At 41.9% G+C, this 25752-nt stretch overlaps 1 protein-coding gene across 4 annotated transcripts in view; it reads left to right on the top strand.

The window, feature by feature from the left end:
- The first annotated feature begins 5244 nt into the window (after nucleotides 1-5244).
- Nucleotides 5245-25752, top strand: part of LOC310836459 (syntaxin-binding protein 1) — a 57574-nt gene continuing 37066 nt past the window's right edge. For 2 of the 4 annotated variants that reach the window (XM_083721781.1, XM_083721778.1), the window contains exon 1: nucleotides 5248-5479. Coding sequence is in view for 2 of the 4 variants with exons in the window: in XM_083721778.1 (XP_083577904.1) it covers nucleotides 5443-5479 (37 nt within the window). In the remaining 2 variants the exon portion in view is untranslated. Of the gene's footprint in view, nucleotides 5480-25752 lie in introns of all 4 variants that reach the window. The other 2 variants (XM_083721780.1, XM_083721779.1) reach the window with 2 other exon arrangements.

The raw sequence follows: 25752 nt of genomic DNA, 5'->3' as shown, positions 1-25752 counted from the left end.
GCTTAAGTCATTAAAACGGCATTTCTGACTTGTGAGGAGGGGGGATTCTTATTTAATAACATAGAGGAAAGAAAGGAAAGTTTCCCCCCCCCCATCCAGTCCCTTTGCCATACCGAGTCTTGGCATATCTTCTCATTATTGATTCTTGTTCCTCCGACTCGTCTTGTTTATCAGAGAACTCTTCAGTTAGCAGTCTTTACTCCCTCTCCTTCCTTGAAATATGAGCATTCGCTTCTTCCTAATTATTCCTTTTGAAGTTCTTGCAGCTAGCGGCGCGGATCAGAGACAGCGTCCAGGAGCACCGAAATCCACAGGAGGGCATTCTGCCTAGTGCCCCCACCCCCACAAATTCGGGGGTGGTATAGGGCACAGCAGGCAAAGGCAGCCCCCTCCCCACAATCCTGGGGGGGGGGTAGGGAGGCTATTTACTCCCATCACAGCCTCCTAATTATCTCCTGTGGGTCGGAGAGATGTCATTGTCAGCCATCTTCTGATGCGCCCCTAGTGGCCCCTCCAAAAAAGGTCCCAGGTTCAATCCCTGACAACTCCATGCAGAGCTAGGAAAGTTCCCTGGCATAATTTACGCACCTAATGAGAAGAAAGCAGTCTTCTTTAAAAATTGGAAACAGAACTACTTGAATTTGCAGTTTGGAGTTCCATCATTAGAAAAAGATAGATCAGCTAGGAAAAAAGAGACGAAAGAAGGCAGGTTACCAAAGACTTTCTTTGATCTGGCTCAAAATTTGAACTTGATAGATATATTGAGAACAAGACATTTGCTTCATAAAGAGTTTACTTATTATAGCCATGTTTATAATAGCAGTTCAAGAATAGACTCTTTGTTGATATTCAAAATGTTGGAACCTCGAGTTTAAAAAATTGAGATTAATCCCAGGACATTTTCAGCTCATAATTCCTTGACAATGGAAACACAAAAAGAAAGCCAAATTTCATTTAGATGGAGATTGAATGAAGATTTATTAGATGATCAAAAATTTATGGAAAAATCCAAAAAGGCCTTGAGTGATTATTTTGAAATAAACACTCAAGGACAGACAAAATTTCAGATGGTCTGGGACACAAGCAAGGCAGCAATGAGAGGATTGTTTATACAAAAAAATTCATTTAAATAGAAATTGAAAGAAAAATGGGGAAAGGAGATTTTTGAGGAAATTGCGGACAAGGAGAAACAATTGTCAAAGAAAGCAAATAAAGAGCCAGTCAAACAGGCAATTAGAACATTACAAACTCAATATTCTATGATAGTTAATGAGGAAATTAGCTGGAAAATAAAAAGAATGAAACAAAAATATTTTGAGCGTGCCAATAAATCAGGAAAATTGCTAGCATGGCAGCTGAAGAAATAAATAAATAAAATTAATATAAATGGAAAGATCACAGATAAGACAGGGGAAATAAGAGCAGCATTTGTAAAATATTTCTCAGATCTGTATAGGAAAGGAAAGGAGAATTTTTTTTAAAATAGAAGAATATATTAAAAGTATTAATTTACCAAAAATAAAAGAGGAACAAATGGCAATCTTAAATACTCAGATAACAGTTCAAGAACTGCTAGAGGCAATGAAGTGGACTAAAAATGGCAAGTCTCCTGGCCCAGATAGACTAATGGCAAAGTATTATAAAAAATAAAGTGAACAATTGGTAAACCCACTGAAAGATGTTATGAATAAGATCTTAAATACAGGTGAAATTCCAGAAACATGGAAAGAGGTGTATATTACAGTAATTCCAAAACAAGATTCAGAATTGCTGCAAATTAGAAATTATAGGCCTATCTCATTGTTAAACAATGATTATAAACTATTTGCAAGCATTTTAGCTAATAGAATGAAAAAAATATTAAATGAGTATATACATCAGGATCAGGTAGGATTCCTTCCAGGTAGGCAAATGAAGGAGAATATGAGAAATAATTTGAATATAATAGAATACCTGGAGGTCAAAAATGAAAAGAAAGCAGTAATGTTGTTTATAGATGCCGAAAAAGTCTTTGACAACATCTCTTGGAATTTCATGATAAAGTTACTTGAGGAAATTAAATGTGGATCTAAATTTTTAAAAGGAATACAAGCAATTTATTCAGAACAGAAAGCCAAATTAATTGTAAATCGGGTGATAACGGATGAATGTAAGATACAAAAAGGAACCAGACAAGGTTGCCCATTATCACCGCTGTCATGCATTCTGGTTCTGGAAGTACTTGCCAGGAATACAGTATAAGAGCAGATAAAGAGATCACTGGGATAAAAACTGGGAAAAGTGAGTTTAAACTGAAAGCATATGCTGATGATTTGGTGATCACAGTGGAAGATCCAAAAAATTCTCTTCCTTCCCTAGAGTTATAGAAAAGATTCAGAAATTTGGGGAAGTGGCAGGATTTAAATTAAATAGGAATAAAACTAAATTATTAGTTAAAAATTTGAAGGAAGAAGAGAAAAAAGAGTTGGAGCAAAGTATTGAAACAGAAGTCCATAAAAAGGTCAAATACTTAGGGATGTGGTTAACATCAAGAAATAAAAATATTTACAAAGATAATTATGAAAAAGTGTGGCTTGAGATAAAAAGAAATATAGAAATATGGAGCAGAATGAATCTCTCCCCATTAGGAAAAATAGCAGCAGTAAAAATTAATGTTTTGCCAAAAATGATATTTATTTTTCAGTCAGTCCCAGTAATGGTGAAAGATGATTGCCTCAAAAGATGGCAGAAGGAAATCTCCAAGTTATCTGGAGGGGCAAAAGGCCAAGGATAAAGCATAAGATACTTACAGATACAAAAAAAAAGAGGCGGTTTTGCCCTCTCATACCTTAAATTGTATTATGAGGCTGCATGTTTGGTATGGATTAGGGACTGGAAAAGCAAGAACCATTGGATTTGGAAGGTCATGATAATAGATTCGGATGGCATGCATATCTATGGTATGGGAAAGGAAAAGTACATAAAGGATTTTATAATCATATAATTAGGAAATCATTAATGAGGGTTTGGGAGAGATATAAAGATTTAATAGAACAGAAGACACCTTGGTGGCTTTTACCACTTGAAGCTTTGCTGCTCAAGCCACTTGGTAAAAAAGGAAAGTGGCTTACATACAGTGACTTACTAAAGGACCAAGAAGGAAAATGGAAGCTAAAGGAGTATGAGGAAATAAAAGATCATTTTCAGAGTTGGTTACATTACAGGCAATTACATGAGATATACAAAGAAGACAACAAGAAAGGATTTAGTTATACTACTTCTAGATTCCAAAAGGAAGTCATAGAAGGGAAGGTGAAGTTGCTGAAGGGTGCATATAGTATTCTGCTGGAACGGGAAACAAAAGATGAGAAGGTGAAATCGGTCAAGATCAAATGGGCACAAGATATAGGACATAATATACAATTTGAAGATTGGGAAAAATTGTGGAGAATAGATCTAAAATTTACAAACTGTTCTCTTTTGAAAGAAAATTATATGAAAATGATGTATAGGTGGTATATAACACCAGTACAGATTGCAAGAATGTACAAAACTGGGTCAAACGCATGCTGGAAGTGTAAAGAAAAAGAAGGGACTTTTTACCACATGTGGTGGGAATGTAGAGAAATTAAATTGGGGGGGGGAATGATATATAATAAGTTGAAGAAAATGTTTCAATTGACATTTGTAAAAAAAAAACAGAAACATTTTTGTTGGGGATTGTAGGAAAAGACCTCCAAAGGAAAATAAAGAATTTATTTATGTATGTTACAATAGTGGCAAGAGTCTTAATAGCACAAGGATGGAAGAATGAGGAAATCCCGACAAAAGAACAGTGGCAAGAGAAATTGATGGACTATGCAGAATTGGCGAAACTGACATGCAAACTGCGAGACAAGACAACTGTGACTTTAAAGAAGAATGGGAACTCTTTACAAACTAATTAAAAAACCCCAAAGTGAATTGGACTCCTTGGCAGGTTTTGAATAAACATAAACAAATTTATTGATTGTTAACATAATAGACAGATAATTTACAATTTTACAATATGCAGAGAATAACATGTGCTGAAAAATCAGAGAGAGGAGCTGCGGGAAGTCTTGGGTGTGAATGAGGGAGGGCTTTTCTTGGGGAGGGGGAGGGAAAAATTGGGGGCAAATAATGAAGATGATATGTTTTGATAATTTGTTATGTTGAAATTCTCAATATTTTTTTTTTAAAGGAAAGTTCGCTGGCATCTAAAATCTTTGTGAGCTGCTCCCATTCAGTTTAGAGTAGGCATAGGCAAACTCGGCCCCCCAGGTGTTTTGGGACTACAACTCCCATCATCCCTGACCCCATCATCTCAAAACATCTGGAGGGCCGAGGTTGAGGAGCCTACATTATAATCATCATCAATATTGAGATGGTCTGTCCTCTGCTCTTCAGCCTAGAATAGCTTTCAGAGTGGCTTACATACAATCAATTAAACAAGACCGTCCTTGCCTGCAGACTTACCATTCTAAACAAAATGAAAATACATGACACATAAGGGGAAAGAGAAGAGGGGAAAAACAGGCACCAGTTCTTGAAGAGCTGCTCTGTTGGCAATGAAAGTTGGCATCTGGGTCTGAAGCAAAGTCTCATCTTAGTGTCTATATCCCTGTGTCTCTTGATATGTGGGCTTGGTGAATAGCTGTCTGTTCTTATTGGACCTGGGGGGTGGTAGTGGAAGCTGCCTATATTTTTCATTATTTATTTATAACCTCCTTAGTGTATTTGAAAAAAATAAAATCTCTAAGCAGCAGTGCAACATCATTAAAAAAGTGTTGTTGTTTTTTTAAAAAGCAACATCAAAACTGCAAATCCAGCTGCACGAAAGCAAATTCAAAACAAGGACTTGGTGGCAGGGGTTAGCGGGGATGCCATCGAATGTTTGCATTCTGCAAACAAGTACATGTGTAAACGTATGTAAGGGAGGTTCATTCATACAGCAGGAGAGGCTGCGACTCTTTCTTTTACCCACCCCCATCCCTTTATTTGCAGATGTTGGCTCCGCCCCTCACCAGAGTTGGTCGCTGAGCAGAGCCGCAGGCCGTGCGGGTGCGTATGTCTGTGTGTGTGTAGAGAGAGGGGGGGGAGAGAGAGAGATGCTGAGCAGGCGGCGCGCTGATTGGCCCGGTGGGGGTATGACGCCATCCACGGCACCACCAGCCTCTTTCTGCATCAGCATCAGCAGCTCGCATCACAATCCGACCACGCCCTGCCTGGACCTGCCTCCTCCTCCTCCGCCCCCCCGCCCGCATCCTGACACAGACTGCCCTCCCTCCTTCCTTTTGCAGTCAGCTGAGAAGCCAAACCGGAGTGCAGTTTTGTGCGGGGTTTTGAGCCGAGCAGCAGCAGGAAAAGGAGAAAAGGGGAAACCAGACGTCGGGATTCCTCCCCACACAAATACCTCAAGAAGAAGAACAAGAGAGGGACGTCATGGCACCAGCTGGGCTTAAGGCTGTGGTGGGAGAAAGTAAGATTAAACTCTTTTTGTTGTTGCTTCCTTCCTCTCTCTCCCCCGCCCACCTTTCATTTAATGGTCAATGAGACGGGGGCTTTCTATTCCCCCGCCTCCTGCTCCGTAGTCCCCATTGTAAAAATAAATAAGGGACGCAGCTGCAGAAATCTGGAGAGTTGGTGGTTGCGGTGAATGAAATAGAGTATTAAGAGGGATGGAAGGGGGAGATTTGGAGCGTCACTGCAGACTTTACGTTTTTTTGTTGGGTGGGGGCGCCCTCGACGGTCGAGGACTCTACGGGTAAAGAGATCCCTTCCAACACCACCCTTTTTATAGAATTAGTATCTATTCATATTATGAATAGCTTCTTGGCCAAAAAAGAGAAGCGTTCGTAACTGGAAGGGAAAAGGCAAAGGGGGACGCTGTTATTCTGCAGTATGTAGAGTGGAAGATGAGGGAGGGGGGGAAACTACCGGCTTGACTATCCCCCTCATCCTTGCCCCGTTTTAAGGGAGGGGGGCGCTTTTACCAGTAGATGTATCCTTAGCAGATCAGTGTAAGACTGGTGTCTCCTGTATCCTTAACGGATTTATCTGTGACTGAAAATTATATGTGTTTTATGGCCTGCGATACAGAACATGGAGAATGTGTGTGTGTGTGTGTGTGTGTGTGTGTGTGTGTGTAAGCGTCAACTGAGAAATCCTCTTGTACTTGCAGGTTCATTTGGGGCGCCCCCCACCAATCCAGTCCTTTATTCTCTCTATCCGTCTCCTCCCCCATGCACAGTGGAAGATCTAGCGCAGATCCTGCAGTGTCAGTTCAAAACAGCCCGGTTGTTATCCCTCCCACCAATGTCTCATCTATTTTTCTCTCTGTCATCCTCCCTTCAATAAACCAATAATTATTGGGGGGGGGGGTACTTGCGAAGAATCCAACGAAATTCAGACGTCCTTAGAATGACAGCATATAATAGAAGCTTTTTCCTGCATGGGAGGCTTTTTCCTGAAAATGAGAATTTGGTTTATATGTGCTCGCACTGATTTAAGGGAGGGGGCCTTTGCACACGGAACTGAAATGCTATTTTTGGTCCTTTTGAGTTGTGCATTCTAAAGTATATCCAGGGAATGGTGTGGAAGGGGGATTTGCTTTATTGTTCATCCTGCAAAATTTTGCATTTTAATTTTTTTCTTAATGTGACAGCCACATGCTAAAACGTATCGATTATATAGGTCAAGTGACATATTGCCAAAGTCCTCTTCCATTTGTACAATGCAAGTAAATAATTTCAGCCCTTGGTAGGTACGCAGATAAATAGTGAAGACGATAAGGTGGTGGTTACTTTTAATGGAGGTATGTTGCTATGGCTCATTTAAATCCGCCGTCTGTCTGAAGCAATTACAGTTAAGCCGTATTTTCAAAGGCAGCGTTGTCCAAATTATACCAGTCGTTTAAAAAAGAAAAGCAACATAATGTTAAATAATTATTATTTTTGCTTTCTCATAGAAAATGAAAAGAGCAGAATCATAGCTGGGAAACAGCCCAAAAAGGTGGCGGCTGGGGGGGCAGCAGTGGGTTGTTTTTTTTTTTTTAGTATTTAGGAAAGAAGGCTTCTTCCTCCATGTTATGACACTGGTTCAGCACTGCAGTCAGATGAGGCTGGAGATGGTGCGTGGTGGCATGACTTGGCGAGCTGGGGGCTGGGGAAAGAAATAATCCTCTTAGATTTATGGCCTGCTTTATGTTGCACTAAATCACCTGTCCAGAGACCACTGATCAGCATCTTTGCCTGACTGTTGCGTGTTCTCAATTCTAAAAAAGGCATTGAGACTCAGGTGCTGCTAAAAGGTGGTGTAGGGGGAATGTTTTTCTCCCTGCTTTAGCCCAAATACCACCCTTTCCTGCAAGGCAGGGCAGAATCCCCCTCCCTCTCTTGAGCTTCAACATTTATTTATTTATTTATTTCAGAGGGGGCAGCATAAAATAAATAAATGAATAAATGAGAAGAGCTTTGTTTGCGTTGTATCCCCACTTGCTGGAAACATTCCTAGGTAGGAACGACACAAAAATAAAATCAAAGCGTAATGATTGAGGCAACGAGGGAAATGCTGGCCAATCTCAGTGTTTGCTTTTGGTGACCTCTAGCCCATGCACTGTGAATCCCCCCCCCCTTAGGTATATCGTACCTTGACACAGTTCCGTTACAGCAGCAACTAATCATCACTATCGTCAGCCATTGAAGATGCTAATGTGAATTTGCTGGTGGTGATACTGTGAAAATTAGGCAGAATTCAGGACCCTGTTCTGGGCTTCTCCTTACAAGCCATGCTTTAGGTCTCTCAAAAGCGTGTGAGAGAGATGCTTAACAGCAGACTATCTGATTTATACTGATATGAACCTGGCTGCCTATTGAGATAATCACCAGAGGCCTTGCTTCAGAACATTCGCCTTTTATAGGGGTGTCACTCGCCAACCCTACAACCGCTGTGCCACACTAGCAGTCCACATAATGTTTACCCTCCAGCAAATATTCAGTAGCATACCTACAGTGTCTGAACATAGATACCATTTTAAAGTTATAATGTTTCTATCCTTTTGATAAAGCCAAGGTCAATGAATATCCTCTAAACCCAATTGACCACGTCTTGTGACTGTGAGTTGCATGGGTTTTAATGAAGCAGAGGTGCAGACATACTTAAGAAGCTTTTGAGTGGTTCTGTTGTATCTAAAGCAAGGGTGAAGGACCCATGGACCTCCAGATGTTTCTGGACCATAGTTTCCATTATCATTGACCATACTATCTAGGGCTAATAGGAGCTGGAGTCCCAACAACATTGGGTGGGGAGTGGGTGGGCACAGGTTCCTCACCACTGATCTAAAGGCAGAGCTATAGGCCTGCCATACATGTTATGGGTTGTATCCAACTAAGTTCTACTCAGAATAGACCCAGATAAATTAATGGTTTTATGGGAGTCAGCTCCATTATTTTAAGTGGGTCTTCTCTGAGTAGGGCTAGCATTGGATACAAACCAGTGCTGTTGTTTTCTCATATATCTGCAATACCAGGGTTGGCTACAGTGCCTTGTCTAGTGTATGTGAAATGGCAAACATTATTATGATTGTCCATCACTCTAAGCTGCCTTACTGCGTTTCCATCTCCACCATTCCCATTCAAAAAATTCCCTCATGATTCACAAAGCTTAATTCCTCCTCCTGCATTTGTATTCCTGTCTTGGCAAATCCTAAAGTTCAGTGAGAGTTCTAATTTTGATTTTCTTTCCTTTTTAAAGTGGAACTTGTGATTTGTTCTTAGACTTTCCTTAGAGTGGACCCATTGAAATCAATTGACCTAAGTTAGTTCTGCGCATCAGTTTCCATGGGTTTTACAGGTGCCATACAATACTCATTCCTCACTTGTAAGAAATAGTTATTCTAGTATGGAAGCACCTACACTTTGGAACTCCTTGCCTGATGACACCTGGCAGGCACCTTCACTGTATTCTCTTTTGGCTCCTGCGGAAAACACTTTTGTTCAGGCAAGTCTCTCTAGATACGTAAGATGTTAATGACTTTTAACCCCTCTTAAAATGTTTTGGGTACTTGTTTTTGCAGATCACTTACATTTTTTAATTTGAGGTTTTGTTATAATCAAGTGGTATATGAATATTATTAGCTAAATCAACGAGCTTTAGGTATGACTCCATGAAATTCATACAATTTGATAAGACCTGATCAAACCTACCCAAGTGAGTGGGATAAATCCTTGCTCATTTCACAAAGGGTCATCTTCCTTTACTATATGGGTGTGGACTCACAGGCTACCTTTCTCATGGATTCTGCTCTATATACCCTGCACTGAATCTGAATTGGACCCCTCGGTGGCTGCTATTCAAAAAGAGGGGGGCAACAGTTAAATAGATGTCAACATGTTTTGTGTCTAGGTGGGCCCTTGGAATACACCCAGAAAGTGACTGTCGGACTGAAGGTAGCCACTGGGTCGAAGTTCCCTAGGTGACTCTCAGTACTTTTAAGGTTTGGTGGGTGGGGGAGCTGTGAGCAACTCCCATCATCACTTGACCATTGGTCAGGCTGTCTGTGGCTGAAGTTATCATCCAGCAAAGCCTGGAGGGCCACAGCTCTCTTTACCCCATGCTACTTGAGGGGTGGTTTCTTTCAGCAGGGCGAGCTTGATGACAATGAACGTTCTCCTTCACACACACTCTCCCAGTGTTCGAAACTCCCATTGTTCTGGGCGCATTTTGCGACAGGGAATTTCATTAAGACGAGCAGTTTCTGAGCTCTGGACACAGTACTGTGCCTAAGATTTCAGATTAAAACTGCAGAGTGGAAGGAAGAGAGGACTTTTTTCTGCCTCCCCACTTCCAGCTGCTCTCTGAAGAATGGAAAAGAGACCCTCTTGAGAATATTAGGGGAGTGGGCAGGGGAAAGACTAGATCATGTGAAAAATGAACATAATATTTGGCTGCAGTCATTTTCACCTTTGTATTCTTTTTTATAAAAACGTGCACCTGGACATTCCGTTGTTGCACCCATGACCTAGGTTTAAGGTCTCCTAGCTTTCATATCTCCGTTTCAAACACTGCTCTCTCTTATCTGTATCCTGTTGTGAAACACAGTTTTGTGGGCAGAACTGTTGTGGCTTTATGAGTGCTGTGCAGGGATGCTTTGACCTCTGCCTGTGTTTATCTGAGGGGCCTGCATGGCGAGACATTGGCCAGATCGTGCAACATGCCTTCACAGCCCCTCTAGCCATGACTTCCTGATGCTTTGCATCCTCGGGGATGAAGTTATTTCCTGCCTTTCAGTTTCATCTGTGTGCTCATTCCTAGTTTCCATCTGAATTGGCTTGTGATGGTGTAGGAACCTCTGAATGCAGCCAACTTTCTGGCCCTCAGGAGGCTCCCTGTCCTGTCCTTGCTGCACATCCTTGAGTGTTTTATTTTCCTGGCTGGGATGTGCCTTGTGGTGATGCCTCTCACATGCCAGGGTGGAGGATAGAGAATGATGTGCGGCTATTTGTAGAAATCTGCCCACCGTACAAAGGTGTTACTTGCATTTTCTGCTCTGCCCACGTCTGCCTTTGGCTCCGACCCAGCACTAGGAATGTGGCCCCTGGAAAGTTGTATTGAAGTGAATACGGCCCTGAGACTGAAAAAGGTTCCTTGCCTCAGTGTACCTTCTTTGAAAAGGTACTTGCTACACCAAAGTCAGTCACATCCACACAATGCATTAAAAGCACATTTATTTATTTATTTATTTATTTATTTATTTATTTATTTATTTATTGGGTTTTACCTTGGTGGAAAAAAATCTAAGGAGTTCAAGGTGGCATCCACAACAACCCAGTGAGGTAGGTTAGACTGAGTGGCAGTAACTGGCCCAAGGTCACCCACTGAGCTTCAAGACCGAGTGGAGATTTGAACCCTGGTCCTCCTGGTCCCAATCTATACCACACTGGCTTTCATGGCTGTCCCTCAACTACCAATCTAGGAAACTATAGATTGGGGGAAGAGGGCATGACTGAGGTGAGAGTGTGGCCTGGGAAGAGTCCCAGGGGCCAAATAGGGAGACTAGGAGGCCAAATTTCCCCACCCCTGTTGTAATGTTGAACTGAAATCCTGCCTTCCTTTGTTTTTTACCCACTGGTTCTAGCCCTGACCCCCTGAAGCAACAGTGACCAACCCAGCTCCCACTTTTCTTCAACAGCCCTTCTGATCATACCATGCCTTCCTTGAATCTGGAGACCCAGCGTGGTTCAAGTGTCCTGCTAGGACCTGGGAGACCAGGGTTCAAATTCCAACTAATCCATGAAGCTCGCTGGGTGAACTTGGGCCAGTTACTCACTCTCAGCCTAACTTCCCTCCCAGGGTTGTGGGTATTAAATGAGGAGGGAGAGAACTGTGTAGGGCGCCTTGAGCTTTTTGGGGAAAGGGTGGGATATAAATGCAGTGAATAAATATGAATAAATAATTTTCTCTTCACCAGGCTAACAGTATCATGCTCTGTTCCTGAAAGGACATGGTTTCCAGACCCTTAGCATCTTGGGCCTCATCTATACTGTACATTTAAGTCAGTATCATACAACTTTAATCAGTTGTGTCTTCCTCCACAAAATCCTGCAGACTGTTGTTTTTTCAGGGAACTGAGAATTTTTAGATCTCCTGACACCTCCCTTGCAAAAGGGGACATTCAAGTTTTGCTTGACCTGACATTTACTGCATGTTATATGTTAAAAGAGAATTATATGAAAATGATATATATGTGGTATCTGACACCAAGTAAGTTAGCAAAAATGTATAAATCAGAATTATATACCTGTTGGAAAAAGAAGGTACCTTCTTCCACATGTGGTGGACATGTAAAGCTGTGAAAGGCTACTGGGAGATGATTTATAACGAAATGAAAACAATGTTGAAAAGGGCTTTTATTATTAAAAAACCAGAAGCCTTTCTCTTACGAATATTAGGTTTGACATAAAGGAAAATCTCTTTATGTATGCAACAACGATAGCCCGAATAGTATATGCTTAAAAATTGAAGGAAGGTACAATGCCAACTAAGGAGGAAGGGCAGGCTAAATCAAAGAGTATGCTGAATTGGTTAGTTTAACTGGCAAATTAAGAAAACAGGAAGGGATAATATTTAAGAATGTTTGGAAAATGTTTGTTGAATATTTGGAAGATTATTGTAAACATCTAAAAACATTAGCAGGAATAGACTAAATCTAGCAGTGAATATATAAACAAAGGGAAACTTTTAAATAAATTTTAAAGTTAAAATAGGGACTAATTAGAGTTTGCAGCAATGAAGAAGAACTTTAATGAACCCTGGGGGGTGGGAGAAGGAAGTCAATCTTTAATGCATGGATTGTTTGATGTATGTTGATTTACAAAACTGAAAATGATAAATAAAATCTATTTAAAAAACAAACAAACAAGTTTTGCTTGCCTGTTGCACTGAACACAGGTACATGCTGTCTCTCCACATGTACAAGTGTTTGTGTGAAAGTGTGTACATTTGTACTTAGCTGTTTACTTGTACTCCTCAGCTGTTGTGTACACAGGCTGTAACCTTGTTGAAAATGGGATGTAAATAATTTTACCAGTGTACTGCCCAACTGTTAGGGGTGTTCCCATTCAGCAAGGATACAATGAATGACATTCAGCAAGGATACAGCTGTACACTTGAACAATCATTCACTGGTATCATTCAAGAGAGTACAGTTCTGTGTATACCATAGTTGAATGTACACACATCAAGTGTTCACTCTTTCACACAAATGCTGTTTCATGTGTACTTGTACCTGTGGTCAGTGTACCATACGAATGAACCTATTGTGTACATATATTGCACATTCATTGACTGTTACCTGTGTGAATATCTGTACAGTGAATGTTCCACGAAGGTTGAGATGTTTTCTTATTTGCCAGACAGCTGTAACCTAGGGCTGTATCTCTTTGTTGATTTAGGATTGGAGATGAATGGTTTAAAAATATTTTGGCTAATTTAAAAAGGCACCCACCCCAATTAATTGGGTTACTTATTTTTAATCTAAGTCCTCAGGGGGTGGGTGAAAACATGGGTGGCTGGTACCATTTTGGAAGAGGCATATTTCCTCGTTTTACACAGAACCAATTTTTTAAAAAAATTAAATTATTTATATGCTGATATTCATAGAAGTTTACATTTATGCATAAAATCACCCAATAAATATAAAAATATTACGATGAGAAATTGGCTAACTAATTATAGAAATACATTCTTAATTGCCTGTTTAAGCCTAATGGAATAGAAAAGTTTTCAACAGGCATTGAAAATTTGAAACAGACAGTGCCTGGTGAATGTTTTGGAGGTGGGGGAGGGGTGATTAACAAAATCAATCCTCCCGGCAAACTAGGAATATCCCCTCAGTCACACAGTTTAGGACATACCACACCTTTCCTCAGCAGAGTTTCTTTTTCTTTGAGAAAAAAAGTATTTCAAGAAAATGTAAACTAAGCTTTAGTATAAAGAAAACTACAACAAAATAACATGATGAGAGAAGCCAAATAAAACATGAGGCAAGTTTAAGACAAGAAACAAGAAGAGGCAGTTGGTTCCTCATAACTGACTCTCAACTGAACACACCCTGAAGAGAGGGGCTGATTCTGGAGCAAAGCACACAAGCCCCGCCCACCAGATACCAGGCACTCTACTATTCAAATTAGGCCCAAGTGTTTTTCTTACAAGCCACTTCTCACTGTGCCTAATTTGAATTAATCAATTTTAATTTAGCATATAAATTCTCAGAACCTTCTTATTTAAACATCCAACAAGTTCTGTACAATCTTGTTTGTTCTCACTATACAAAATTGTATCATCTACCTTGCTTTATACCAGGGGTCAGCCAACATTTTCAGCAGGGGGCCGATCCACTGTCCCTTAGACCTTGTGGGGGGCCAGACTATTTTTTTTGGGGGGGATGAAAGAATTCATATGCCCCACAAATAACCCAGAAATGCATTTTAAATAAAAGCACACGTTCTACTCATGTAAAAACACCAGGCAGGCACCACAAATAACCCAGAGAAGCATTTTAAATAAAAGGACACATTCTATTCATGTAAAAACATGCTGATTTCCGGGCTGTCCGTGGGCCAGAATTAGAAGGCAATTGGGCTAGATCTGGCCCCTGGGCCTTAGTTTGCCTACTCATGCTTTATACCTTTGCACATTTCCATTCTTATCTAACTTAACACCTATTTGCACCCTATAGCCTTTTTACCCTTTGAGAATTTAGTAAGTGTGCAAGTGTTCTTTTATTCAATGCTTCAAATTCTTCCTTAGTTGCTTCTATCCACTTGTCAGCTTCTTCTGCAGGAAGTTTGTCGATTTCTTTCCATGTGTCAGGTTCACCATTAGGCACTGCTCTTGCGATGTATGATAGTTGCTCTGCTGGCACACCTTTGTTAACTCATGATGAGTGTCTGATTAAAGGTTCTAATTGTTCATCCATATCATCACACGCAGCTTCTTGACCTGACTCTGTTTCCCCTGGTAAAGTACGGTATCTTACTTGGACTAGTTTTCTCTGTTCTTTCAACTTCTGTGATCAGTTTTACTGGAACCTCTTCAGTTACCAAATCAGCATTAGTCTGTTTCTCTTTAAAATAGTTCTGATTAGGAACACATGCACACGATTGCTCTCCTTCTCTAAAATACACTACTCACTTTCACTTCTCCTGTCCTTGGATTAAGAATTATGTAACCTTTGCACCCCTTCTCAAAGCTGACAAATATTCAGTCCTGATGCTAAGATTGGTACATCTTTGTTATGGCACATATGCAAAAACTTTTGATCCAAAGACTCTAATGTGACTGATGTTCAGTACTCTTTCAAACCCAAGTTCAAATGCTGTTTTATTTGCAGCTTTTTTTGGCAGTCTGTTCTGCAAATATGTTGCTGTCATACTTGCCTCACCCCAAGACTCAAATGATAAATTAGACTTCATCAACATACATCTGACCATCTCCACCAGAGAGCAATTCTTTCTCTCCGTTATTCCATTTTGTTCTGGGGTAAATGGGGTGGTGTGCAAACGTTTAATACCATTTTCCTCTAGGTAAGATTTGATGTGGCGTGACATGTACTCACCGCCGTTGTTTGAAAGTATTGCTCGTGGTTTCCTCCCAAATTGATTTTCAATATTTGCAACAAACATCTGCAATTTCTCTGCAATTTCTGATTTTTCCTTTAAAAGATAAGTTGTGCAGTATCGGGAATAATCGTCAATAAATGTTAAAATTCACTTATTTTCCCCATGAGACGTTGGTTGAATTGGACCACATATATCAGTACGAATAAGTTGCAAAGGCTCTGTTGAAATTCTCTAGCTTTGCTTTGTTCCCCAGCAAACAACTTTCACATATTTCACCATTCAGGTCAACTTTACAAGGTTTAATCTCCATTCCTCTCACCAAAGTCTCTATGTCCCAGCCTTTTGTACCACAGATGAACACAGGTTGCACTTGCACTTGAACTCTACTTGACCATATTCACCCTTTATTTATCTGTATCTAGCGCAAAGACTCCATTATTTTCAAAACCTTGTGCATGTAAAACTCTGCCTTTGGTAATTACACATCTGTTGTGATTAAAAATTCCATTAAAACCACACTTGGTCAGGGTTGACATACTCAGCAAACTGTTAATTATGGCAAGTAAACTACCTTTCTCACTTCATTACAAACAGTTCTTCTGCCTGCAACACACTTCTGGTTGGTGCTCTTGCTCCTTTTCCTTGCACAGAAATTTTGTGCCCATTTGCAACCCTAACTGCTCTGGTGAGTTTTCAGTTAACTCACTGAAAAAATTAGCATCACATGTCATGTGCAATGAAGCTCCTGAATCAATTAACCAACTAGAAGAGTTACTGTTCCTCATCACTGGTCATCGGCCACTCTGGCTGCAGTTGATGAGGACTGGAGTCCAAGAATATTTGTGATTTATGGAAATAAAAAGTGAGAGGGCACTATGTACCAACCACCTCAAGCCCTACAATTGGCAGAGAGGGCTCTGTTGGTGTTGCCTTTTCTGGCTGCTGCCCATTTGGCACGGATTGGTGGTGGGACCTTCTCGGTGGTCGTTCCCCATTTGTGGAGTCTCCTTCCTTGTGAGGTACATCTACATCCCTCAATTTTGACTTTCAGGTGAAATTTTAAAACATTGCTGGTTTACCCAGTCATTTGAAGGCAACCATGAAGTTAATAACTGCGTGGGTGAGGTTTTTCTTCTTCCGTATTGACCCTAACACATTTCAAAGCAGCTGATCTCTTCCTTGGGAGCACAGTGCGCATAAATAATATAAAATAATATTCAGTAATCTATTAGGATTTAATGTCACACAATAAAATTAACTCCCAGACGTCAGCAAATAATAAACAGAAATTCACTCTTAACAATTACAATAAATAATTACTAAACTCTGATCAATAAAAATAACTAGTCACAATGCATAAAATACCACAATACATACAAAACCACGCAAAAGGATAAAACTGAGAAACAAAGACACACGACTTATAAAATCATAGAATTTTAAGGTTGGAAGAGACCTCAAGGCGTTCAACCTCCTGTGATGCAGGAAACACAGTAAAGAATCCATGGCAGATGGCCACCCAACCTCTGCTCAGAAACCTCCTGTGATGGAGAGTTCATCACCCTGCGAGGGAGCCCATTCCAAATGCGGAGAACATTTGTATAGCCTCTTCATGAAGGTGATTTTTGATGGGGCTGTGGCAAGGGAAGAAACTCCCTTCACCTGTAATAAAAACTTCCCAAAGGGTGCTGCTTGTGCTTCCTGTCCCACCACACATGTTAATTTTTAGCCTTGCCCTGAATCTGTGTTGCTTTTTTTATTTATTATTGCATTTGTATCCTGCCTTTTCTCCAAAGAGCTCAGTGTGCTATGCACACTTCTTCTCCCTCTACATTTTGTCCTCAAAGCAAACCTGCGAGAGAAGTTAGTCTAAGAGGTAGTAGTGACTGTGGCCCAAGGTCACCCAGTGGGATTTGTGGCTGAGTGGGGGATTTGACCCCTGGTCTCCCAGCTACTCAGTCTGACACTCTAACCATTAATACTGCACTGTCTCTCTGTCGAGGTAGTTATGGGCATCTGCTTACAAATCTCCCTAACTAGATTGTGGCTTTTTTAAAGAGTAAAATAAAATGTTGCCCATAGACATTTGTCGTTATGCAGAGTTTGTTGTCGACAGCCCTGATGCTGAGGGATTTGGACCAGCACCAAGGTGAATCAGCAGTAGCGGAAGCTGCTACGGGTTTGTTGATTCTCTTAGGAGGTCACCAACCTGGCACAGTTCTTCTTTCTTTTCGTTGATTCTAGGAATAAGAAGACTGCCAGCTTCCTAAGATGGCATGGGCATGATAGTCTGATTCTTATTTATTAATAGCTTGCTTTTCCTCCAAGGACCTCTCAAGGTGTCTAATGCATTGCCTGCTAACAATCCCATGGCATTTGGTGGGTTGGCTGTGCTGTCTTCTACATGGCAACTACTCAGGAGATGCTATTTCCCCACCCCTCAGAAAGCTAGCACCTCAGGGAGAACACTTCTAGCCTGAAGTGCTTGTTTTCCAGCAGCAAAGAGGATTATTGTTGTTTGCTTTCCCCCCTAATGCGGCAAGTGAATTGGCCTGAAGTGGAACATAGGAATAGAGGAAGCTGGCATATACTGAATCAGACCATTGGTGCATTTAGCTCAGTCCTGTCTGTGCTGATTGACGATGACTTTCCTGTGTTTCAGGCAAGGGTCATTTTGAGCCCCGTCTGGAGACCTGGGAGCTTTTGCATGCATAGCAGATGCTCTGCCACTGAGCTATGGCCCTTCCCTTAAGAGAGGGGAACATAGGAAGCTGCCTTATACGGACTAGGCCATTGGTCCTGCTAGCTTAGCATTGTCTACACGGGCTGACAGGGGCCTCTCTGGGTTTCAGGCAGGGAGTCTCTCTCAGCTTCAACTGAAGATGCTGGAACATTCTACATGCAAAGCCACAAAGCTATGACCCTGGTACAGCCCTAGAAGGACCCTACAGTTCTGTTTGTTTGTTTAGATCTGCTGGAAAGAAGCCATGAGAGAGGGCTGGACTGCATGCTTGCATCTATGTTACCATCATACTGCTCAAGCTATACATCTGTAAACAAATGGATCAAAAATATTTAAGGCTTTTGTGCAATGATCTTCAGAGGAAAATATAGTCTCTTTGGCTGCCCTGAATACATACTATGACTCTATTAGCAAAATGGGCTAATTGGTGCCGATAGGACTGTAGCCAAAATTGGGCTACTGAGAAACAAGTGGCTGTTATTCACATACTGTGTGGAACCTCAAGCTTTGCAGACATGCAAAAAAACCACTAGGAAAATACCCTCCGCCAACCCGCTGCAGTAAGGACGGAGTGTGCTTGGTGGCCACTGGATGCCGAGGGCCTGTTTGGAGTAGAGAAACAGAAAATGAGAGGGGGGGGGGGGAGGTCAGGAATGGAGTATCTTGAAAAAGATAGCTCTCCGACTATCACTCTGAACAGGAGTACCCTACACTGCAACATTTTGTTGCAGCTCTCACTTGTTACTTCTGTTTTACATATTGGTAATAGAGACATAGGGCTCTTCCAGACTTCATTTTGCGCCGTGTTTCTAGGCACTGGTCTGGGCATTAAAGCGTGGGCCTATGTTTGGAAAGCCCAGTGCAAAAGGAAGTCTGGATGAGCCTATAGTGCCTTTAAAAAAATACTACTAAAATGTATTCCAGTATCGCCTAAAGCAAAGGGTGTCCTTTATCTGAGGAACAAATCCCGCTATCAGGTCAAGCACACATTTTTTTCCAGCATGCTATTTTAGCAACGTCATGGTGACGGTGTCCATTTTTATCCTTCCTTCTGGGTGTTGTCCTTTATTGATCTGTTTGCTCACCTCTCTCCTCTCTTTCCTTTCTCTCCTTCCTAGCAAACTCATGTTGTTATTCTTCCATGTTTTTGAGACAATATTATTCTCCAACCCACACACCTTTTTGCATTCCCCCCCAAAAAAAACCCATAACAAAGAACCCCCCAGTACTGTATAGGGAAACTGGAAAGTCCCATTCTTGTATGTGTGGAGTGTTTTAAAGGAAGCGCCCCCCCCCCACCCAGTTTCCAGAGAAATGTCCCCTCTGTGTGTCCCCTTGAAACCTCCTTTCCCTCTTTTCCTGCTTATTAGATTTCCTGAGCTGAAAGCAGAGAGAAGGAGAGGGAGAGAGTGTGAATGTATGTCCTGAGCAATGCTGCAATGCAGTTCTGAGGATCAAGAGCATGGCACAAGAAATGGCTGAGAGGGCCAAATTGTGCTTTGCTGCAGAAGGATGGGGAGGTTAGCCACTTCACACACCTCCAAAATAACACATCCATCACCCAAATAAATAATAATAACTGCAGAAAACTTTAAGGGAGGGAGAGAGAGAACCTTTAACTGCTATGTATATGTGCAAGTTCAGAAATGGTGGCTATAATTTAAATGGAAAGGCAGGACCTCTGTGCCTGCTCAGCCTGGTAGCCAAGAGCTCATAGTTCTTCCAGTGTTCTTTTTACAATCTCTAAAGCAGACTTGTACCGGGCAGCCCTTGAATTAGAACTCTGACCTCTATTTTCACATGGTTAAACAATGAAATATATACCTGCAAGGAATAGCAGTGGCCACTGATTCAGAGGGCTTCGAAAGAGCATTAGACAAATGGAGGATCAGGCTATTATATAGGATGGATATGTTCTTCCTGCACTGTTGCAGGCAGTATATGTCTCTGAAGACCAGTTCTGGGAAATCACAAGTAGGGAATTGCTATTGCAAACTGGTTCAGCTTTTGGGGCTTCCCACTGGGGTGCCTTGCTGGCAACTGTGTGAGCAGGATGCTGAACTTGGTGGGCCTTTGGCCTGATCCAGCAGGACTCCTTCTATGTCCTTAAGATGACACTTTTGGAAAAAAACCAAAGGCACCTTCCTGTGGCTTAGCTTGCTTGCACAAGTCATCTGGCTGAAGAATCTCGAAGCTTGATCTCACTTTGTATGGTCTGCCCTGTGCTGCCTAAGGGGAGCCAATGGTGTCATTACTTGGAGGTATTGATCACTGCCAGGAGGTTTAGTGGGTGGGAATTGGCGGTTCCCTCACTGCAAGAAGTGAACTAAGGGAACCAGGCAGAGGGCCTTATCAGCAGTGGTCACTCCCTCCCTTCAGATGTCAAGGAGATAAATGATTACACAACTTTTAGATGACATCTGAGGGCAGCCCGCTATTAGGAAGTTTTTAAATGTTTGACGTTTTTTTATGCAGTGGTGCCCCGCAAGATGAATGCCTCACAAAAGGAAAAACCCGCAAGACGAAAGGGTTTTTCGGTTTTTGCGTTGCTTCGCAAGACGAATTTCCCTATGGGCTTGGTTCGCAAGACGAAAACGTCTTGCAAGTTTGTTCGCTTTTTTCCTAAAGCCGCTTGAAGAGGCGCAGTAGCGACGGACCGTGCTTCGCAAGACGAAAAACATTGCAAGACGAAAAGACTCGCGGAACGAATTATTTTCGTCTTGCGAGGCACCACTGTGTTTTTATATTTTGCTGGAAGCCACCCAGAGTGGCTGGAGAAACCCAGCCAGATGGGTAGGGTATAAATGTTGTTGCTGTTATCAGAAGGAATGAATATGCTCTACCTAAATACCCACTATAGCAGGGGGTGTATGCCTCTTAAGACCAGTTGCTAAGAATAACAAGTAGGGAGAGCTCTTGTGCTGGGTCCTAATTGTGGATTTCCCTTTTGGGCATCTGGTTGGACTAAGGATGTTGGACTAAATGGACCACTGGCCTGCTCTAGTGGGGCCCTTCTTAAAGTAGATCACAAGGCAACAGCTTTCCTAGGTACTGCGTGTGGCTTTCACATCACTCACTGCCTTTCAACTTTAGATGCCAGCAAGTGAACTCGAAACTTGATGTGCAGAGGGAACTGATGTCGTACTACTCAGCTATGGCCTCTTCCCTCTCCAGGAAGATTACTGGGAGAGCTGTAGTCCTCTCACTTTTGTACGTCTTGAAACATAACAGGCGCTGCCGAAGCAGAAATAAACCTGTGTGTATGGTGTTGTTGTTGTTGTTGTTTTAAAAATATTGCCCTTGCCTTGCTTAATTAGAGGTTAAAAATATACACACAGCACAAATGAGGTGGTAGAGTCCAAGAGCGGTAGAAAGGACTGTACCATGCCCAGCTGTAGGGGTCTGAAGCTGGAAGTGTGTTCTATTCCTAAGGAGATTTAAAAACAAAAATGAAGGAGTCTTTCAAAAATTGTGTCCCTCCACTCCACTATAATCTCGAAGTGGTGTGATCTCCTCTTCCTTCCTGCTGCTGTTGCCTGTGCAGCCCATGCCTAGAAAAGGGGAAGCTGACAATAGGCTGCGGTTTGGTGCAGATCATAGGGTGGGAGAGATAACTCTATGCAAACTACAGGGCTTGGTTTTTCTTTTTGCTGAGCCAGATTATGTAAGCAGAAGGTTTGCAATGCCTTGTTACTCTGGAAACTTCCCCTATGCTTTCTGCAGAAAGGGGTGTGTGCAGCAGTGTGTGTGTGTGTGTGTGTGTGTGTGTATTTCCTCCTTTTGTCTCATAAGCTATTTGTTGAAAGAAAAAGACCTTCACTTTTTAAAAAGTCAGATAAAAAAAAATGTATTTACTCCTGCACATTTGCTGTGCACTTTTCTTGGTAGGGATTGGTCTGTCAATTTTGTTCCCCCTCTGTTTCTCAAGTTCAGTTTTCCACATTTCTGCAACAGTTTGTGATTTTATTTTTTTTAATGGCATACGTTCTTGAAAGTGAGTCAACGTTTTAGTGCAAATTTCTAACTTGCACATTTTTGTAAGCAGTTTTCTTTAAAAAAATATTTTTATTAAGCAATTTCAACATAACAAATTATCAAACCGTATATTCATATACATTATTTCCCCCCTTTTTTCCCACCCCCTCCCATCCCTCCCTCCCCCCTCCCACCAGGGACTTCCCTCAGCTGCTCTCTCTGATTTCTCTGCGCATATTATTCTCGGCATGTTATAATGTTATACATATCCTTACCTTATCTATCTATCATGTTATCAACCAATAAATTTGTGTATGTTTATTCAACAAGCAGTTTTCTTTATGCAGTGTTCCAGAAAAATCCATATGGATGACCAGTCGCTCTCTGCCTGAGCCTTTCCAGAAGACTCTATGTGGATGACTAACATCTGTTTGCTTACCACTCAAATCATCCTCACAAGGACTACACACACACACACACACACACACACACACACACATATACATACAGTATTTCAGGAGGAAGGGGTAGGGCTATATTAGAGAAGGGCTGTAGCTCAGGGGCAGAGTACCTGCTTGGCATGGACAATTGTCTCAGCTTCAATCCCTGGCATCGCCAAGTACCGTAGGTCTGGGAGTGTCTACTGCCAGAAACCCTGGAGAGCTGCTGCCAGTCGGTGTAAACAATACTGAGCTACATAGACAAATGGTTTGGATTGGTATAAGGCAGCTTCCTGTGTCCCTAGGAGCAACTGTCCAGATCTTATAGCACATGCAGAGGGTGAAAATGGTGGGTGACTTGTGTATACGGGGGTCCAGTGTGAGTCCCTTCCGCTTAGTGTAAACCATCCATAAAAGGGTTGCCAAATGCGATTTAGCTTGGGGATTACAAGGCATCACCTCAAGCTGCTTGTTTCTTGTTTCTAAATAAGGTTCTAATGTCTCTCTCTCTGTGTGTGTCAGATTATCAGCTCCTTGCAGAGAAGGCAAGCGAATTGAGGGACTGATGCCTCTCTCTGTGTGTGCTGTGAGCGAGGAGGTTTTACGCATGTTGAGGCGCACTACTGTGGACCCCTTTCCAGTTTGTCGTTTGGTTGTTTAAATCCCTTCATTTCTTACTTGCTTCTCCCTGTTCTAAGAATTCTAGATGTGGTTAAAAGGCCTGGTGAAGCATAGTTGTAATCTAGAAATTCCTCACCTTGGAGGCATATTGGGGACACAGGGTTTTTCACACTAGCTATGCCCACCGAGTCTCAAGCTTTGTTTTCTTCAGAAGAAGGAAGCCTGTTTCTATTTCTAGAGGCTCCTCCTGCAATGTAGAATAGTAATTTTTCAGGGTTCAGTGTTGAAGAGAGAATCACTTCCTTTGTCAGTAGTTTTCTAGGGGCCACAGGACCATGTCAGGTGGGGCCACAGGCAAAAATAGAAGGGGAAATGGATGTTTCTCTTACTTTTGTACGATAGACAACCAGTGTTAGAAACTGAGATATGAAAGCAAGGAGCTAAATGGCACCTTAAGCCTAGGTTATGGGCACTGCAATGGAGTGTCTAGGCCAGTGGTTCCCAACTTTTTTTGGGGGGGGGCATGCCCCACCTAAGCATCTCTAAAATCCTGATGTCCCCCCTCTGACATATAATTCTTCTTAATCAAAAAATGAACTCCTATTCATGTGGAGGAAGCCTAAAAGGCCATTCGCTGTTAATAACTCATTCTCGAATTACCCCCCTTAAAAATCAAATTGCCCAACTATGGGACATGTGCCCCACCTCATCAGAAGACTAGACCGTGTGAAAAAATGAACATAAGATTTTAGCTGCAGTTCATTCATTTTCAGCTTTGTATTCTTGTTTTTAAGAAGTGTGCCTAGACTCATGGTTCCCATCTGAAGATTGCAAAAAACAAAGCCATGCTTCCCCTGCCAGCCCCCTTAGTATTCTTATGAGGGTCACTTCCCAAATCTTCAGAGAGTGGCTGGAAGTGGGAAGGCAGAAAAAGCTCCTCCTTTTCTTCCACCAGTGGCAGGTTTAATCTGAAATCTTAGGCACAGTACTGTGCCCAGAGCTCAGAAACTGCTCACATTAATAAAATCCCCTGCCACAAAATGTTCCTAGAACAATGGGAGTTTTGAACGCTTTAGACAATATCCCAGCCATGCAAAAGTAAGAAGTTTCTGGGCGCTTGAGCGTATACACCCATTTCACAGTATTCTCATGGTAAAAGCTGGCTTGAGGGGAAAGGGAAGAAGTCTCTCACTTCTATACAGTTCTCCTAGATGCACAGACAGGACCAATCACAGGATTGAAACATTGTGGGAGGATGAGAAATGATTTAGAATAGAGGAGAATCAATGGGCTAAGTCCATTTATGGACTAAAAAGCCAGTTGGTTGACAGCAAATGTAAGAGAAACTGCTCTTAAGATATTTCATTGTTGATCTAGGACTCCTGTATGATTATCTGATTTTCTACCAATGGTTGCCCATAACTGTTGGTCAGCATGTGCTCTTTGGTGGCACTGGTCTATAGTGGAAAAATTTTCAACAGATATCCATGGGGGACTTGCAGGCATTACAGAACTTATTGCCTTTATATCAGAATTATTTTTATTATAAGAATGTAAGATCAGGCCAGTGGCTCATCTGGTCCCTACTGTTCTCACAGTGGCCAACCAGTTACTCATGGGAAACCAGGGAGAAGTGTGGCCTTGGGACAGTCTCAGATAGCTGACCGCTGTGGCCTGAGATTCCTCACCTGTGGTCTGTAATTGCAGGCCCAGGAATTACATTTGGCTACCAGAACTTAATGAGGTTCAGAGACCTTCAGCACAGAAATCCACTCCTGTTTACTTGACTGAAGTACCATGTTCAGTATATTTTGTTAATAAATCAGATTGTTTGATTGAAGTACAATTGGTTTGGTTTGATCCACCAGGATTCTCAAGTTCCCAACACTTGCTGTGGACCTCTTAGCAAAACTGTTCTGCAATGCTACTGCTATATATTCAGTAGGCACTGGCAACTAATAATACCAGTAAACTGTCCTGTTGTGAGTTTAATCCCAATGATACCTGAATGCCCAGATAATTTGGTTTCCCTTGTGATTTTGGGGGGCAAGGGGATAGTGGGATAAAGATTTTCCTGAGCACATAATGCCTATGTTGTCTGGGCAGAGAAACTGGTTGACTGCTGCCTAAAATCCAGGTTTGCTTTGTGTGTTGTTTACAAGTGGGACCTGCAACAGAAAGTTGCAGTGTGAAGTGCTTGCATTATCTGACCTTTGTCACTGGTCATGGTTATGTGCTGCTCTTCAGCTTTCTGGCTCTTATCCCATCTCTATCCATGTCAAATATCTTAAATTGTGGGGGACACACATTAAGTCTCTAATGCACATAGACTTAAATGCACACACACTGATATTTAAGGCTATTACACAGTATGCAGTCTGCCATTTTGTGTCCTGTGGAGGGTTCACTTTGAATTCTTGATCGTGCAGCACACTAACAGTTTTCCATTGTGCAACAGGACATCCTTGTCCTTGACAAGCCAGCATGTTGGTAGAGAAGGGTAGGAGGGAATGTTTTCCTTTGACATGTTGCTTTCTCCCAGGGGTGTAGCCAGGATTTTTGTTAGGGGAGCCAGAACCTCAGTTACCTAAGTATTTTTTTATTGATTTTTATGGGGGAGGGGCATACATAAAATTCTGGCATTTTGCAGGAGGGATTCAATCTGGAGATGACCCTAGCCACCACAGTTGCAATTGGGGAAGGGGCATAGCTCAGTGGTAGAGCACCTGCACCTGCCTTACAAGTAAAAGGTCCCAGGTTCCACCCCAGGCATCTCCAGGTAGGTCTGGGAATGTCTCCATCTTGAAACCCTGGAGAGCTGCATCCAATCTCTGTAGACAATGCTGAGCTAGAT

The sequence above is a fragment of the Podarcis gaigeae genome (assembly GCF_964106915.1).
Source record: "Podarcis gaigeae genome assembly, chromosome: Z".
Taxonomy (NCBI): domain Eukaryota; kingdom Metazoa; phylum Chordata; class Lepidosauria; order Squamata; family Lacertidae; genus Podarcis; species Podarcis gaigeae.
Note: the sequence above shows the minus strand (reverse complement) of the source record. Positions and strands in the feature narration are given on the sequence as shown.